General features: G+C 32.0%; 1 protein-coding gene across 2 annotated transcripts in view; it reads right to left on the bottom strand.

The window, feature by feature from the left end:
- The window catches only part of LOC129949647 (uncharacterized), a 91,447-nt gene that overhangs the window by 18,450 nt on the left and 53,102 nt on the right, over positions 1 to 19,895 (bottom strand). For both annotated transcript variants that reach the window (XM_056061229.1, XM_056061230.1), the window contains exons 2-3: positions 6,851 to 7,464; positions 2,713 to 2,790 (exon numbers count right to left, since the gene is read on the bottom strand). In XM_056061229.1, the coding sequence (XP_055917204.1) occupies positions 2,713 to 2,790; positions 6,851 to 7,385 (613 nt within the window). In that variant the 5' untranslated portion in view covers positions 7,386 to 7,464. The remainder of the gene's footprint in view (positions 1 to 2,712; positions 2,791 to 6,850; positions 7,465 to 19,895) is intronic.

Raw genomic sequence — 19,895 nt, 5'->3', positions numbered from 1 at the left:
TAGAAATACCCTCACCCATTTTATAGTTGGTTCCGTTTATGTCTTTCGCAATTTTCAGAAGTCCTTTGGATTTTTAGTTAGGCCTAGTTCAGTTGCTTTTTTTTTTTATTAATTCTTCTCAATTGAAGATCATTTTATGAGCGCAAACGATTTTTTTCGAGCTTTGTAGCATTCACAGTCAAGGCATTTTTGCTTAAATTTTAATCGATCAATCGACGAATGTTATTTATGCAATATGTTGCAAAAAGAATAAGTTAATTTAAAGAAACGAAAAGTCTCAAGTTAAAATTAAAACTTAATAATCATTTTATTATTTATTTATACATTCATATGTATAACGGAAAATGATACAACATCACCCGGAATAAGGAAAACGTAAAGTAAATCATACAGTTTTATTGGTTTATACTAATTCTCAATTAGATATATGTAGGTAATTTAATTATCACACAAGTCGCAGACAAATTTCGGGCGCTAAGCCTGCTACCTATGTATAATATACTTTATTCTTAGTGATATAGCTTTTTCTGATGTTGAATCAAAATTCTTGGTGGTTAAAATGTTATTCCCTTTTTCTTCACTTATTATGCTTCGTAGATCAAAGTTCAACCTAGTAATCACAACTCATATGTTATAATTTACTTCTACTTCAATAAAACAAGCTACTGGAGTAAAAGTAATCCACTCTAAATAGGTGAATGAAATCGATATTCATACATATTCTGGCCTAAACCACATATTGCTGCAAATACAAACTAGGTCATCCATCACTTTAGTTGGGTGTTCATTTCAAATCACCTTAGTTTTAGTTTTATATTTTATATACTTATGAACATACGATGACAGGCAAAACAATGGGACCATTTCCTATGATTATGTTAGTATATTTATTTCTTTAATTATATTAAAAAATTTAAGTTAAAGATTTCTTTGTTTTAAATTTATTATTGATTTGTTTTTTAAATATATCTATTATTACTAATGAAGTGTATAATTGTGGGGTTTTCCATGGATAAATAAATCAATTTATTCTTGATCTAGATCTGTCAAAACATATATTTCCCTCTTTTTCTGCATTCCATGGGGCAAAATATATTGATTTCTGTTTGATTTCAGATCAAATATGGAAATCCTCTTTGCAACAATACTAATATAATTATTAAAATGTTTAACTGGGAATTTGACAGTTCTACCGCACTCGTAATACGTACAATTTCAATGGCGTTTCATGCGCCACGAAAAATAAATCAAATTTTTTAAAGAGATCTAAATCAACCCATGGAAAACCCCATTATTTATAAATGTATAACTTATAAGGTTTATGTATATAATAAAAAGAAAAACTGAATAATTGAAAGAAATTTGACAGTTTTCGTTTAATGGCTTTTGGATCTTGCATTATTTTTGGAATCTTAAAATTTGTTACATGCTTAAGTTGATTCAAATGAGCAAGAGTTTGGCTAAATTTACATTGTCGCACAGAATACCAATGAGGAATCTGAAGAAGTAAGTCTCAGAAAAAGATTTCAATGTGAAGAACATTCGTGAGCTTTGCAAAAAAAACTTCATGGAAACCGAAAAAAATCGTAATAAAAGATGAAGCTGAGATGTGAGTTCTGAGATCACAGCATTTTTATCCTTATAGTTGCAGGCCCTTAAAAGTGATAGAGATATTGAGACATTTTAAGCACATACATTTTGGGCCAAACTGTTTGGTATTATCGGGTTTTTTCATTTAATTTGTGAAAGCACTTTGTGACTAATCATCAAGCTGCCAACGTCTCTCATCGTCACTTTTATCATGGCAAAGTACACAAAAGTCTGTAAATTATGAAAATGTTTTACTGAAATTCGGAGTCAGTGACAGCTCATTTTAGGCTCAATGGTGTCTTCAATAAGCAAAATATGCGATATTGGTCGGGTGAAAACCCGCATTTGCTTAATGGATCACCACTTCAGAAAATATAATTTAGAGCAGTTTGCATTCCTAACTAAGTATATTCCATATATCACAATATTCTAAAGTCTACAAAAAATAACATATTTCAAAAATCAATATACTCATGGAACTCAATATCTTCTTATGAAATGGAAAACTAAATCTAGTGCAATGAACTTTAAACCTCACTATGATCGTTCATTGCAGATTTCTCGCACTCGATTAAACTCTAAACCATTTGATATCCATAATTCTGACAAAATCGTTGCAGGATGTAGAGACGTTCTTGTGTTAAGTAGGTACACATTAGAAAAGTGCTTAATCAATCCTTATTCTTGAGGCTCATCATTCCTGATGAGCCTGCATTTCGTGTTAATTCATATAGCAGAATGCATTTTGAAATTTTGTACACTCTTCATCGAGCTCTTGCGTATATTATCTCCATCATTATTTTATAAAATACTATGATGGCATCTGGCACTTTCCAATATTTTCACGCACCAATGGAACTTACTATGAGGTCTCCTCTTTGCAGTGCGCACATCATATGATATGTCAACTTAACTATACATGCGTACAATATTTTATGAAGAGGAGGACCATAGAATATGGAATGTGAGCAAATATGAGGGAAAGGTTTAGGTCTTCAATTACTCTTCCAATGCTTTACGCGTAGCAAAGACAAACAGGCGATACGACCGACCGACGACCGACGGCGGCGGCAATGGCGGTAATAAAGAATAAGAGAAAATCGAGGAGTTGGTGGTACATACCGTTTCTTGTTTCCTGACGATGATCATCATCAACAACCACAGGCACAGCTGTTACTAGTTTATAGTCTGGTAAGTGACCTGGAATGGATAAAAACGAATAAAACATTTTCAAATCGATTAGCGATGTACACTTCGTGTTACATGGATAGGGACAAGCAGCCTTTTTCAACAAATATAAAATCAATGATGTATGTATTAAGTTTGTATTGTAAAATATATGTTAGATTAAGTTGATAAATATAAGTTTTATGGCGGTTTTTCTGAAGAAGGTCATACAAAGTACCTGTTTTTTGTGTCACATGAATAGGAACAAGATCTAAATTTACCTTACCCTTTAAAGTAAAGAAAATATCAAAAAATCTTATGATTTAGGTAAACACTGGTTTTATTGAATGGATTTCAATAATTTTTAGTAATGTGTACTGCCTCCCGATTTCAGAATTACTTCAAGTTACTTTTGTTTTTTTTTTTAATTGAGCGAAATTTGTGCCTAAGATAATATTCTTGGTTTATTTGTATTGTCGTTCTCCTTCGTAAACTTTTCTTGAAAGCCATCTCCACACACTTTGCCCTGAATCCAGGTTTTTGTTGTCGGTGCAGTATGTTTTGTGCATTATCTTGTTGGAAATTCCATCTGAAACAATTCAAAAAACTGTGAAAAAGCTGGTTCCTTAATCATTTTAGAGCTTTGCATATCCAGGTCACGGATGATTGCTCCCAATACCACAACACATCCTCCTTTGCTGTGCATTTTTTCAAGAAAGAATTCTCCCTTTCTTATATCATGGAAATAGCAGCTTTATCCATCAGGCCCGTCCAAATTAATTTTTTTTTTCATCGGAAAGAACGACGGTATGCCATGCTCGATTCCACCTAATGCGATTTGTTGCAAAATTAAGGTGTTGGCTCATGTGTGCAGCATTCAATGGTGTCATGTCATTTTTTGGTGTCTTATATGGTCTGCTTTTGTATCACCCGAGCAACAGGCGATCTACTTGCATTTACCCCAGCTTCTGCCTTGATTTTTCTAATGGAAAACCTTGCATTTGAAGTAGCTCTCACTATCGCCAACCTTTCCTGAAATGATGTGGCTTTGTTGATTCTCCCTTTTTGTTGTTTCCATACCTCTCTACGTCCTTGAGGTAGTTGTATACAACATTTAAACTTCTTCTAATTTTGATGACCCCGGTAAGCTGGAATTCGGCCTATTTTTTCCTTGGGTATACCCTTAATTAATACTCGTACTAATCTCCAAACAATCAAAGTCTCATTTTATCTGAGATTAAACACGCTTATAAATAAAATTAAGACCTTGTTCCTTTTCATGTGACACAAAAACAAAACAGATATTTTATGAGATTCTTCGGAAAAACCGCCATAAGACATGTATTTATCAACTCAATCCAACATATTTTTTGCAATACAATCTTAATACATACCTCATTCATTGCAAATTTTTGTTTTTCCAAACAAACTCTAAAGTTTGAAAAATAACGTAAAATAAAAATGAAAAAAGCTTATCACTATACATGTGACCCGAACTGTGTACATAATATACACAGGAAGTGCAGTGTAACTAAAAATATAAAATTCAACCAATTCGTTATATTGAAAGATTCCTTTTATGGAAAACAATGTTCACCCATCATTAAGAATTTTACTTGCGACATTTAGGAACTATATGGCAAGTTTCGTCAAAATTTTGAACTCGAGATTTTAATCAAACGTGACATTAAATTGGTGAGAAGGCGTAAAAAGTGGGTCCCCTGAAGCCGAAACAGCCCAAGACATAGGGTGGATTGACTTAATAATTGGAAATTGAGGCGTTAGGCTTTTTAAAAAACATTGTTGTTTAAAGACTAATATAATGGTCTAAGAACGAACATTCCAAATATCTCAAAAACAATTTTTTAAATGATTTTGTTTCTTAATTTGGCTTCATTCAATGAAACAAATGGTGTTGTCCCAGGAATTCACCCCTCAAAAACAAACCGATAGATTTTTTTTAAGTTTTTTTTTTGTTTCTTAATTTGGCTTCTTTCTATGATGCAAATATTTGTGGGTTGTCCCAGAAGGCTACACTAATATTATATTTTGTTAATTAAATATTGCCGAAAATTTATAGAAAATCAAATTTAAACAAACTTCAGGGAATTGGGATTAACTAAAATTGTTAGAAACTGTTGATGTGTCAATCTACAAATATCAAAATTGGAAAAAGTTACTTCTACAACTTCAAGTCGCTGGAATGCGAACCACACTAATAAATTCCCGTCTTACGATTTGTCTTCCTTAACCCTCAAAATATTTATAACAATATTTTGGGAGATAAATAATTTGAAGTCGATATCTTTCTTTGTTCCAATGATACTTGAGTCAAAACACATTTCTCATCAATTTTTTGTTGTTTTTGTAGGTTTACTTGTTTTTTTTTTAAGTTATCAGTTTTTTTCTATAAAATTAACTAAAAATTACTAACAATCCATTGTAATACTTGCTACTCAAGCTAATAAGAAAAACCTATGTGTTCAGTTAGTGAAGGCATTTAGAGGCTTTGACGAAGTTCAGAATGTTAGTACCTGGGGTACTAGAGAGTTCTTCAAAATCCCCGAAGAAATAGTTGCCAAGCAGTCTTCCTTTGATGGGTGATTGCGGGACAGTGACACAGAAAGTACGGAGTGTCTTCATGCACCTCCTCGTCACCGCATCCTATACATAGATCATCTGAACTACTTCTCATCTTTTTCATATGATAACCTAACAGATTATGTCCGATGATATGCTTACAAGAGATCGAAGTGATCACTTTATTCTTTTATAGTTATAGTTATAAAAATAGATAAATGTGTACCAAATGTTTTAATTTGGATGAAAGATAGGAATGTTATTAAAATTTTGTCAAAATAATACGCTTATGCACAGGATTTGATCTGGTGAGATGGGAGGGGGTTACATTTAACATAGCTAAAGTAATTTAAAAACAACTATTTTAAGATTCAAAATTTTACCTGAAAAATAAGTCTGTCTTGAAAAATTTAAATGCCATTTTATAAATCTGAAAACCATTGATTTTTCAATTTTGTTCTAAAAATATTGGTCGTATGCAATTGTTTAATAATTGCTCTACGTTTGAAATTCGTAAAAAAATGTTGACTCGTTTTTTGAGATATAGAATTTTGAAAAAAAAAAAATCAATATTGTTTTAAAAATTCAAACAATAAAAATTGCAGTTTTTATAATCAGATATTGTTAAGGAAATATAAGAGCTTATTCAAAAAATAAATAAATGTTCTATGAGCGGTACCTTTCCTGAGCAAAACAAAAATATGTTTTACTTATTAAAGGAAGCGAAGTTAAAAAACGAAATTTTTGAGACAATTTAAAAATTCGAGTTTTCGTTTTTTGACCAAAAAAATTGTATGGGGGCCACTGTTGGTTTTGATCTTAAAAACAAAACTAAAAAATCGCCTAACGCGAATCTGCTCAAAACTTTAACTTTCAAGTTTGAACTCAATCGACCCAATGGTTTAGGCTATATATAGAACAGACAGACAAAACAGACCGGGAGGAATCACGGGACCGACTTTTTTCGACTTCTCTACCATCGTAATATCATGTTTGATTAAATTCTCGAGCTCGAAATTTTGCACAAATGCAAAATTTGCCATATACATACATAAGTACATATGTAGTAGTTCCTATATGTCGCAAGTAAAAAACGTACATATGTATGTATGTATGTTCAAAATCGAATTATTAACGTTTTGTTGTATTTAAAAAAAAAATATAAATTTTATCTCAAATTAGTGTTACTTTACAATTATGGTATTTTATTTAAACATATTTTCCTTTGTTCGAGTCTAGATCTATAAAACTTTTTAAACAAATTTAAAATAAGTTAGGTACCGTAACTCATTTCACTTGAAACTTTTTTATAACATCCGCAATAGTTCCTACATACTGAACTCTACATAAATACTGATTTGAAGATCTGGTTCAATTTTAATTTTATCAGAAAATCTTGTCTATGCAACAGCCACAACCTGATACAAAATTACAATAATTTATTTTTAATTTTCCAATTTCTTATTAGATACATGTGCAATTTCTTCAGAGGAAATCGGAAATCTCAGCTCACCATTTTGTCCAATTAGCTGTGATGTTGTCTTCTCCTTGCTTTTGTTCTTTTCAAAAATTCCAGTCGTGGCCGATGCCCGAGTGTGAGGAGAAGAAGAGGATGATGACGAAGAAGAAGACGTTAACTTATAAAATCCACTAAGTGAACTGTGTTGTTGTTGTTGTTGTTGGTGTTGAACATTGTTGTTTTTCTTGAACAATTGTTGCTGCAGGTGTGCTGTGATTTTTCCATTCACCTCGTTCATTGATGATTTTTTATTGCCGCCACTATTGCCGGCTTCGGAAAAAGTTGAAGGTGCTGCGGATGTCACTGGTATTGATTTATTGTATGATTGTGCAGTGGAATTCAGATGAGGGCCAAGATTTGTGCAGCTCAAGATCATCACGGGTGAATCATGTAAATCTGGGAGTGATGAAGATATCGTCATACCAACCGATGACAATTTTAAGCCATTTCCACTCGAAGATGAAGTTGGCCTTGAGGTAGATGATATGTTAATTGAATCAACAGACTTTCGGTTCTTAAAGAGTCGCATCTTTGGAGTAGGAAGAATTGTGTACAAATTTTTGCGTCTCTCAGACGCCTTCGGAATTGAAACAATCAAGTGGGAAAATCTGCAAATAAAAACAAAATTATAAGACAGCAAATAAATGCGTTTGAGTGGGATGATTTTAAAAAGATGTTTAATTTATTTTTTTTTAAATCACTTCTACCTCCCACAAAATTTTATATAGCAAAGGGTGCGTAAGAGTGATTGAAAAATAGTAGCCCGAACATCACAGGTGATTGGATCACATTACGACTGAAAATGGGTGATCCTTTTTTTTTTGCATGGAAAGCGACAAAAATATGGTGATTCAAGATTACGGATTGGTAAAAAAATCATTTTCTATAATACAGTTTATCAAATTGGGGATCATTCTGGTTTTCTGCAAAAATACCGATCTTTCAGATGTTTTGCTTTCAACAAAGCACATAAGGTAGAATTGTATGTTTCTTAGGCTAAGAGTGGAAACAACAGAAAAATTAGTGTCAATACATTCATGTTGTTAACTTTAAACATATCGAATCTGATATAAACCAAAATTAACCCTTGTGTGCCCCAGGTCTCCGTTTTGTCTCCGACACTCTTCCTTGTTTTTATGAATGATATTTTGTCTGAAACTTCTAACCCAGCAGTTTGTTTCGCTTATGACAGTACCCTCAGCTTTTTATATTCGTTTTTAGATTTTAAATCTTGTTCTTCGGATGCGGACTACCAACGGCAGCGTATGATAAGCTCATTATGTTCTGGTTTTGACAGGGGGAATCAAAACCGTGTAGAATTTACTGATTCGAAATGCTGTCTACTGTCGCAAAAGCGTAACGTTCCCCCAATGCCACTATCCAAAGATGGTACTTGCATTGAGGATAGTGAAAAGCACATATTTGAAGTCTACAAAAACGATGCTAAGTGTTTAGGTTTTCTTCGCCGATTTAAGAAGTTTACGTTTTACAAATAAATTGATAATAACCTTCTTAACGGCTAGTTCTCTATTACTTTTCATGGTATGACAAAGACATTTTGTATAAAGCTTGGCTACATTTTAATACATCAATGACTTTTGATTTCATTTTACTGATTTTTGCAAAGGAACCCCAAAAATTTGTAGTCTTTTTTTTTTTTATGTTTTAGATGTGAGAATTAACTTCAAGTTTTTCTTTGATAAAGTTGTTTCCCAATTAAGGTGAAAAATAATTTGGTCAGAAATTTTTTGAGCGTATACAAATACTGTTTTGCATTTTAAGAAGAACAATTCTCCATATAAACGATGCCACATATTTGAAAAGTGGGAGCGGAGTTATAGTTCCTAGATTGTTTTTTGAGTACATACAGTTACGAGCAAAAGTGGTCAAATGTTCTCGGATATTTAAAAAAAATTGTTCAAAACTAAGAGTTTTAAATAACATTTGTTTCGTTGATACGAATCTTTTTAAAATGAATTTCACTAAAATTTAAATCAAAATAATAATGTATTGAATTTAATTTTAAATTAAAAGAATTATATCAGTTACAAAATTTGCAGTATTGTGAACTGAAATGTATTGGTATAATTTTCAAACTTCCAACCCATCCGGCCATATTTTATTTAAAATTTAAGAAGAAAAATGAAAAGAAAACAAAATTAAATAAAAAACCATTCCACACTCTCAAGACGCATTTTTTAATCCGCATTTTGTCGCCTAAGTTTAACGTCTTTTTTTTGTTTTAATTTGTGAATTTACAGCTCAAGCAAGAGCTAATTTACAAAAAAGCTTGTAAAATTTTCAACATTAACATTTTTTTTATTTTTCTTATTTTGGTTATCCAACTAGCAATTATTATGTTAAATAATATTTAAGAGATTAAACATTGTCTTTTAATTAAGACTCTACTAAGCTTTGTTTATTTTACTGTTATCCTAAAAGTAACAGTTGAGATAATTATAACTTTTCGTAGTTTCTTGTAAATAAAAGTTAATTTTTAAACGTTTAGTGCGGATTATTGTCAAAATAATTTTTTACTAAAAAGTGGTAAATTGAAACTTCTGTGCTTAACATTAAAAAAGCGAAAATATCGATGTGCCATCAATAAAAAAAGGACGGAAACGACTACTTACTGACATGGATGCTAGAAGAATGGAAAGTGAGTTGAAAAGTTGTGGATCCAAAACTCTTATGTAGGCAGCCAAAAACATAGGCAAGTCTGTTAGTGAATACTGCATGCCGGGCACTTAAAAAAAAATGAATAAGCCGCTAAAAGAAACCAAAGAAGCCTCTGCTTTCAGCGAAAAAAAATAAGGCCAGGTTAGCTTTTGCTAAAAAGCACAGACAATGGACCATAGACCATAGAATAGGTACGGATTGAAGAGTTTTTTATTGGTCACGTCCTAGAGAAGGACTTCAACAACATCAAGTTCAGAAGACCGTGAAACATGGAGGAGCCTCGGTAATGGCTTAGGGCTCTTTCTCGTGGAACTCTGTCGGACCCTTAGTAAAAATCGAGGGTATAATGAACAAAGAAAATGATTTGGATATTTTGAAAAACAAATTTGACACCTTTTACTGCATTAATAGGCTACAATAAGTGTGAAATAACTTTTCAGCAGGACGGAGATCCCAAACACACTTCAAAAATTGTCACAGAATTGTTGAGATATCTCCCTGACCCCAATCCAATTGAAAATTTATGGTCAGTTGTGAAACGACGTTTGGGGCAGTACCAAAATTACCCATAGAATATTCAGGAGCTTCAGGAGTTGGAATGGAGTCATATTCCAGAAGAATTTCTTCATAATTTGGTGGAAAATATGTCTAAACGTTGCTCACAAGTAATACAAAATAAGGGATTATGGACTAAATACTAAAAGAAAAAACAAATTTTGAAACGTGTACAATTGGACAAGTCGACAAATGAATTAAATAATTTTTGTTTTGTAAAATATATCCTTTTTTAAAAAATACTAAAAATAAAAAACTGTATATACAAACTTGCAACTCACTAAATGTCAACATATTAAAACACTTTTAAAATTTTAAGAAAGTTATTGGAAACCAGGGCTCCTATACCGAAAAACAATGTTGAATTTTATTGATCGGTCAGTCTGTCATTCAGTCGAAGGAAAATAAATAAATTAGGTAGCGCAATAGTCCATTGAGAACCAGGGCCTACTGTCGGCTGTCAAAGGTAAGTAGTGCCGGAACTTGGTCAAGTCAGAAAATAACAACGTATGTACACACGCACACATCTTTTATAAAGTAAAGACCTTGAAAAGTCAAAAAATTTCAATTTGACAAATCAGATCGATTAAAATTAATACCAATGGGAGGTTTGTACTACAGTTGAAACCAGCAAGCAAACAAGAACTGGATTTCATGCTTCAATTCCTCAATGAAGCTGCATGTTTTATTCGTGACCATAAGTGCAATCTGCATTCGAAAACGAAAAATGTAGAAAATCTACTTATAAAGATATGTATGTATATGAAAACTGGCTATAGGCAAATAATGAGCTTCAGTTTGGAATCTGCGCCAAAAGACTCAGCAGCATATGTATATGTTAATGGAAAATTGAAAGTAAAAACCTCTTCAGACCGAAAAGGAACCAGATTTTATAGAAAAATATACTTTTCATAGGTGTGTTGTATATAGGGTAGGTAGATACAAGATACGTATTTCTCTACCGATAATATACATCAGTAAAAACAATTTTCAAATTTTACAAAAATAGCAAGTTATAAAAAAAGAAAGTTAATATATATAATATGTACAATGTACATGTATACATTCATTAAATATATTTTATATCAACTTGCTACCTCATGTTAATTTGATTTTTGTTTGTTTTGCCCAGACGATTTGGAGATTGCCGATTTGATAAGAAGATTTTCTGTCTGATGCACATAAGAAGGTAAGTAGTTTAGCTAATGTGTGACTTGGAGTCAACATTTTACATATGAAGCCGTACACTAACATATGAAAAAACAAAGTCTTTAATTTAATGTACATAATATTACGTGAATTTAAAGGCCACTTAATGCAGGTGCCGATTTCTAAATGCGGTACAAAAATAACCATAACCTACGTAACATGAATGAAAGTAAGATGAAATCATTTAAAACAAATTTGCATTTATTTATCGTCTATAGTATTTCTTTGGACCGGTTTTTCGATTATCTTTGAAAAATTAGATAAATCCATAGAACTATAACAGCAGTAAGATATTAGGAATTCCGCAAAAAAAAAATGAATGTTGGTAGGTAGTAAGTTTAAAAGAAACAATATTTTCTTCATCATAATTAATAATTGGGACCCTTTTATGGCTTAACTTCGCATTGATTGCCAAAGTTTCCTATTGTCTCATATGTCAACTTTACAAATGTTGGCAGGACTTATAATTTTGGAAAAGTTACATACTCCCGAGCTATTAAAAAGAAAGTATGAAGATTGCTATACTGCGCATATTATTAAATTTATTCCTCAAGTACCTATAAGTTTACTCAAGTGAAAAGGAGAATTAAAATGTTACCTTCGATGTTATACCTTCTCCCAGCATCTCCCTGTTTTGCCTTGGGTCTGGCAACATGAAGTGTTACCTTTGCTAAAGCGTGTCTTTTCGATCGCAATATGGTCAATCTGGTTGACGGTAGAATGATCTGGAGAACTCCAAGTTCCTTTGTGGATATTGAGGTGTGGAAAACGTGTACTAGAAGTTTCGTCCCGCAGCAAAATCTATGAGCCTGAATCCGTTGTCGGATGTGTTGTCTTGCAGGCTGTTTTTCCCGATTATTCCACCAAAGATGTCTTCCCCTCATAACTTGGCATTAAAATCGATAAGGACAATTTTAATATCGTTGCTAGGACACTGCTCATACATATGTTTTGTCTAAGAGCTCGAAGAACATATCTTTAGTGTTGTCAATTTTCTCTTCTGTGGGGGCGTGCGCGCATATCAGGATAATGTTGACGAATTTAGCCTTGATGCTGATGGTCATGAGGCGCTGGTTGACAAACCCGCATCCCAATAAGGGCTGTTGGTTTTGTCGGTAGCAGTCACCATAGTAAATATCGCAGTTTTCATCCTCTTTTTGCCCGGCGCATGCCATCGTATTTCCTGGATGGTGGTGATGTCCGCTTTATAGCAGTCAAGGGCCTCCACTTATTCTTCTGACACACGTGGTCTGTTTTTCGTTTTGTGCTCACTAAGTTAGGTGCTCACTAAGTAGTTCAGCCTTACTGAAACTGTAAGGAACATTCCATCCACAGATCTCATAAGAATAATTGTACAGATTACATATGGATTTACCAAATTGGTAAAAGTGAAACTTTACTAAGTAAGTAAATAGTTAGATATTCCAATCGTTTAAAATTAATTAAATCATAGCTCTTATTCATCTTAATCATTTTTTTGCGCCAATGTATTCCAATCATTCAGCACAAATTAGAACAACAACAGCAAAGTCAACAAACTTAAGTTACTATTAATTAAAGTATACGGTGTTGTTTTCAATTTGTTTCAAAAATACTTTTTGTACAACATTGTTGTTGTTGACGGAGCTGAAATTGCTCTGCTCAAGACATCTGTATCAGAAAAACAATCACAAACAATATTAAATGGAATTCACATTTTTCACCACATCTACGAAAATAATTTGTTAGTTACCCGCTACGTGAACCGGTTGCCCGATTTTTTATTTTGGTATACTAAGTTAATTTGCATGTAATAACTACAAGTAAAAATCATAGGTTAAATTGTGTTTTTTATTATCAAAAATCTTCAGGACGAGTGTATACCCCAGTTCGAAGTTTTTTTTTTACAGAAGGAGAAACTTATCAAGAACTCTAATTCAATCTGAATGCCATTTAGTTGTTACGTTGATGTAAGTCGTACATACCCAAATATTAGTTTAGTATGATAGCATTAACAGTGCGTGAAATTATCTTGGAAAAATGTGAAGTGATATTGGGTTAAATTTTATTAAACAATCGAAAACACACACACGAAGTAATTTTTAAAAAAATGTAAGCAATTGTAAGATTTGTTTAAATAACTTTTTGTATCTTTAAGGCAACTGACTTCCATCCCCTTCCAATCAAACTTGCCATGGATATCTGTAAGAAAATATATAAAATATATGCACTGCAGGCACCTATTTCGAATTATTTTTCAACTGACCGCTTTTCTGGGCCATAGTGGTTTTGGTGTGCTTCTATCATAACTTGCAAATATATGTATGTTTATATCTCTTGCACCTGTGCATTCCATTGCTCATTGGTAATGATTCTTTTGCAATAAAAAAGTAGTTGTGGGTCTGTGTGTTTGGGAAAAGAGTTAATTAAATTTACTTAGACAAACAAAATTGATTATTAAATTACAAACTTGTTAATCGGTAAAAACGGAATGTTCTTTAATGCGTCATTTTTGTACATTGTCTACGTATAATAAGCCAAACAACTAATTGAAATCATTTTATTTTTAACTTCCTATATGAAGTTATTGTTACGGGTCTGATTTGTCGAAATAAAAATTTTGACATTTCAAGGTCCCTATAGAATATAAATAAAAGATTTGTTATTGTTATTCCTTTATTTCATTCAAAAAAACATTTATTTAAGAATTTAAAAATCAAAATAATATATAAACATGGCAAGAATGCCGTCTGCCAGTAAATAACATTTGCTTTAATAAAATAAATAAATAAAATAAATTGGGTGACGCAACAGTCCATTAAGAACCAGAACCTACTGACTGACAACTCTCAACTATTCCTGTGTGCAAGTACTGTTGTCAGGGATGGAAGGGACCTACAGTTTTAATTCGAAATCCGAACGGCAAATTTGAGAAAGCACTTTTCATGACAAGAATTACTCTTGGAGAATTTGTCAATTCCTCGCAAGAGGCAGTACCCGTGAAAAAAATTGTAGGTGCCATAGGCAGAGATCGAACCCAAGACCTCTGGCATAACAGTCCATCGCACATACCATCATGCTTTAATAAAATAATAAAATAAATAGTAGGTTTTCTTTAGATTTCTTGTTATACAAAAAAATATAATTTGTTGTTTTACATTCGCTCAAACAGACAAAAATAAATGATCTTTTGATAACTATTGATTTTTGCGTTATTAGTTTACGGTTTTATAAATTTATGTTATAAATTGTTTTAGAAATTTGTAAATTAATACTTTTAGGAAAAAAGAATTTAAAAAAAATTAAAAGGTTGAAAAGCATCTTCGATCATTTAAAGCATGGTCACAGAACATGAAGAGATTTGTCCACCCAACAGATCCGTTCATTACACCAACCATATGTTCTCTAGAGAGGAGACTATGTTGAAAATAGAGCCTTAGAATTTCCTGTAGTATCGGACAAATAGCTATGAAATGGTAAATATCGTCACGCTTATTTCTGAGACAATAATTGCAATTGCAAGACCAATTAGACGAAAAAAACAATAAATGTGATTAAAAATCAGCTCTATCTACCATATGGCACGATAAAAATGGTAAGAGCTTACGCAAATTATCTTTTGTGTATCTGAAGCCTTGTTTTTCAAAAATATTTACCTTCGGGTCAACAAAGAATAAAAAGCCCTGTGTGCATCTAAAAGAAAAGAGTACTTGAAACATCTAGCTAAAAAGCTATCGGAATCCAAAAATTCAAAAACATTCTGGAATAACGTTCGTGAATTGGGTGGTCGTAATCTAAATATGGTGAACACTCTTGGAGCAGAAACGCTAGCAGCACATTTTAAGACTTTTTTGTCGGCTGAGGTTAATCACCATACTTTTTCTTATGCTTTACCCAATGTTGTAGTTGATGAACTGGATTGTCCATGTCTTTGTCTGAACTCTTCACTTCATAAGATGAAAAACAATAAAGCTCCTGGCATAGATGGAATTGCAGTAGAATTCTACAAAAATAGCACAGTTCAATTAAAGAATTACTTTCTGTCATACCTCCACCGATGATACAGCGATTCTTACGAGTATGTGCCACACAACCTAAACAAAGGTTATTTTTGCAATTCACAAGAGTGGTAATATCACCGTACCGGAAAACTACAGAGGAATTTCCATTTTAAGCACTTTGAGGAAGATTCTTACTTCGATTCTCTACGAAAGGCTTACCAAATTCGGATCGAAGAAAAAAACCTTTTAAGTATGTTCCAAGTTGGTTTTCGGTCGGGCTTCTAAACCATGGATCAAATATTTGCTTTGACAAGCATTGCTAGAAAATCCATTGAAAAAAAGAAAAAATTATACGCTTGCTTCGTAGATTTCAAGGCTGCATTTGACAAAGTTAACAAACATGCTTTGCTGTACCAGCTTTCAACGATAGTAATTTCCCGAAATTTTTTGAGCATGTACTTTAAATTTCTTGCTTCATCTAGTGCATTTGTATGAGTTGGAATAGCTTGAAACAACTGCAGGTGTTCCACAGGGCTGTATTTTACGACCATTACTTTTTGCTTTGTTTGTTGATGACATTTTTGATATACTCCTAGGAGAGATGTTCTTTGCTGATATACAACCTAATGTTCTGTTATATGCTGATGACTTAATATTACTCGCCGAAAACCCTTACACTCTGCAATTACAAATAAACAGGCTGAATGAATTTTGCGAGAAATGGGGGTTAGTCATCAATACAAGCAAGAAAAAGGGGATGATTTTTGAAGCACGTCAAACGAGAAGACAACCCAAAGAAAAATGGTCTCTCAATAATGTAAACATCTACGTTGTGCAAGAATTTAAGTACCTGGGTGTTTTGATTACACACAATCTCAATTTTTCAAAAACTGCCAAACAAAAAAGTAATGAAGCAAAACTAGCATTGAGTATGATGTGGACTAGGTTCTTTGCAAACCAAGATATCTCGCTTCAAAATACCGTGTTTTTTTCATGCAACGGTCAAAACTTGTATGTGCTATGGTGCCCATCAAGTTTTCGGCTATATAAATCTTGAGACGTTTAAATCGGTGCAGAGATATTTCTTCAAACGATTATTCAGACTACGTAACTAAACGCCTAACTATGCTATCTATGTGAAATCTGGTATAATTCCTCTGTACATAAGAAATCTAAAAGCAAACTATGATTATTTGATAAAGGTCATGAGAAGAAATGTAACAAGTCTTCAGAAGTCTATCATGACAAGACTTTTGCAAACTAACTCTTCTCCATTCAAGGACTGGAATGAACTAGCTCATTCTTATGCAGCTCATCTATCAATATTGGAGTCAAATGTTGATGAATGGCAAGGTATGTTTTATGAGATTACTGCGAAAATAGATGAAAAGATTTATAACCAACATCTATCCAGAGCGAATTCAACATTGTCTAGGAGCACTTATAAGAATCTCAATCACCAAATTTCTTAAGGAATGAACTATTTTCGTAATGAATGCTCGGCTGAAATTAAAGCTACATATTTAGAGCACGTGTTGAAGTTCTTAACTTAAACTTTATTCCTCATCGAGCAGATTTAACCCAAATCTGTTGGCTTTGCAATAGAAGAGAAAATGAAAATATAAACCATTTCACTGCCCAAATTTGCCCAATACTGCAGGAAATCCGCCGACTCTATTTTGATGAGAGCTATATTTCTCCAAGCAGACTTTACGAAATATTAAACGGAGGACTAGGATGGTGTACTTTATATAATTATTGGAAACACCCATTAACCTTCCGCAACAGTTTCGATATTTAAATCCGTAAAAATCAAGTTACTACAGTTTAATGAATCCTATTTTTGTGTTTCAAATCAGTTAAAAACTGAATTTTTGTTTGTGTTTAAAATCACTTTAAAATTGAAAAAATTGTGACATATTTATTATAAAATAATTCAAAATTGTTAATACTTTTGTATTTTAAATCATTTCAAAATTGGCAAAATTTTGTGTTTCAAATCATATAAAATTGAGTCAACGCTATCAAAACATAGTGTACAATTAATAACAATAAACATACAAATGTATCTTTTTTCTCACAACCTTAACTTTCAATTAAAAAAGAATTATAACCCATTTTAGAATACTTATACATACTATATTATTAGCAACTTTCATTTTTTATCGTTCACTTCAAATTTAAAATTGTAATAAAATGTCATATCAGGCAGACGGCAGAAAAGCCATGCTCTTATTCTTAAGAAATGAAATTTGTGACCAATGTTTGTAAAATAAAGAATTAATCTTATCTAATCTAAATCCAATTACAAAGGAGAGGAAGATCGGACCGATGCCATGCGGAATATAATTCAAGTTCAATATTTCAGCCCTTGCTCTGAAAATTGTACCAATAGCTATCGCAGAAAGTCTATTATTGAAATAATTTGTCGCATTAGTATTTAAAGAATGGCTTAGATTTCTATATATTTCTCTTGTTGCTCTATTTAAATGTTGAAGACAACATTCGAAAAGATATCTTGCCAGTTAATCATGTTAAACTCATTCAGTTCAAGACAAACGTTATGCAATCGAGCAAGTTGAATTCATTCCTTAAATGGCGATGCTTCTGTTCGTAAAAGAACCTTCATGATAGATGAGTGAAGATTCGAACTTGGTTTACTCATTACTCTTGTTAGAAAATCTGCATGCAATTTCAAATTTTTAATACAAATTATCACAATTCCAGACTCAGCATGAATTGCATAGTTTAGAGTGGAATTAGGTAACCGAAATAATCTTTTGGAAAAGAGGCGTTGTTTCAACTCAAATTCTTCAAAAACTTGAATACCGTAAGACAAGCAAGTGTTAATGGTTGCTTGGAAAACTCGATATTTACATCCTAAGTCTATGTTTTTGTTTGAGAAGAAAGTTGACCACATTATTTTAAGAGGTACTTTAGCTTCTTTTCTCTTACGCTGAACATGTTCATTGAAGCTACCGTAAGCAGACATCAACAGTTCTACACTCCTAAATATTTGAATTCCTGTACTATTTCAATAGGTTTCTTCTCTCAACCTTCTACAACTCCGTGTCTCAAATACCATTATCTTTGTTTTCTCTAGGTTTATTTTAAGATCCCAGATATTGCAGTACGTTTGGACAGTATTGATTTTTAGCTGGAGAGAAGATGGGTTATCCGCAATCCTAACCAAGTCATCCGAGAGAGAATAACACTGAAAGATGCAGAAACAAGTATAACTTAAAAAACTGAACAAAATTATTGTAACTTCGAATATCTTACGAGTAAAAAATGACTTTATCTCCAAAAGAATTTTATGCAACGAAGAATAACCTTTTTAACATTTGTTAAAAACGAGAAAAAAAAAATCAAATTGACAGTTTTTTTTACAAAAAATAAAAAAAAATAAAACCTTGAGAAAAAATTACATAGTAAAAATTTATTTTGGGCTCAAATATCCTTTTAAAAATAAAAAAATATAGGCTTCAAACTATGTAATTTTATCTTATAGAACACATTATTTTTGAAATTCAATAAAATTGTGAAAAAAATCATAAAAATTAAAATCTACAAAAAATAGTACCATAAATTGTAAACATTTACTTTTGGTTCTCGTTGACTAGCGAAGAAATAAAGGTATTGTCTTCAAAATGATTAAAAAAAAACAATCCGTAATTGTTTATATAAGAGATAAAAACTTTTAAGAAATGCTACTAACATTATTAAAAATTAGATTTCGAGTAAAAATTTCGTCAACAAAAATAGATTTTGAAATCAAACTACTTCATCATAATTATAAAAATTTTTAAGGTTGGTTATTTTTAATTATTTTTTTTTAGAAAAATTCAACTGACAACTTTTTTCAATTTATTTATCTCACACAAAATATTGTTGTAAATATTTTTGCAAAGTAAATCGGCAGACAGACGGGATGGGAATTTATCAGTGTGGGTCGCATGCCAATCTCCTTTTTTACCATTTTTTTATAAATAAAACAAACAAAATAGTTCAGTTCCAAAATAGTCGGTCAACTTACCTAATCTTGTAAAAATAATATCGTGTCTTTTAAATGTTTTTTATTTTTAATAAAAACATTGTGAAAGTAAAACTAAATTAAGACCTATCATCTCCTTGAGAGAAGAAGTCAACTTTATTTAAAACACCTTGACCTTCAAAAATAAATTAATTTCCTAAAAAGTTGGTGCGAAAATATACATATCTCAGTGGGTCAAGTTTCATTATTTTATTCATTTATGTGAATCTGCTTTTGAATTACATGTATATAAGTTACAAGTTCATTGGTTATAATTTTGTACAGATTAACATAATTCAAATTATCAGACCCACTCGAAATTTAAAGAGATCAACGAACTGACTGCTATATGTTGAATCATAATATTATATAGGCGTGGTATTCATGTAACGGCGAACAAATCTAGGGTGCCAGCACGTAACTTGATAAAAACGAAAAGCTTTTGCATCACACGCATTGAACCAATTGAGCGTTCTCGAGAGTCAGCATCTGATTTAGTAGCACACAAACTCGAAAATGATGAAACAAAAGTATGTATTCACTTCGCAAAAAAAGTTGTCTTCGGCGTTATTAAACTCTTACT

This window comes from Eupeodes corollae, chromosome 3, assembly GCF_945859685.1.
Source record: "Eupeodes corollae chromosome 3, idEupCoro1.1, whole genome shotgun sequence".
Classification (NCBI taxonomy): Eukaryota; Metazoa; Arthropoda; class Insecta; order Diptera; family Syrphidae; genus Eupeodes; species Eupeodes corollae.
Note: the sequence above shows the minus strand (reverse complement) of the source record. Positions and strands in the feature narration are given on the sequence as shown.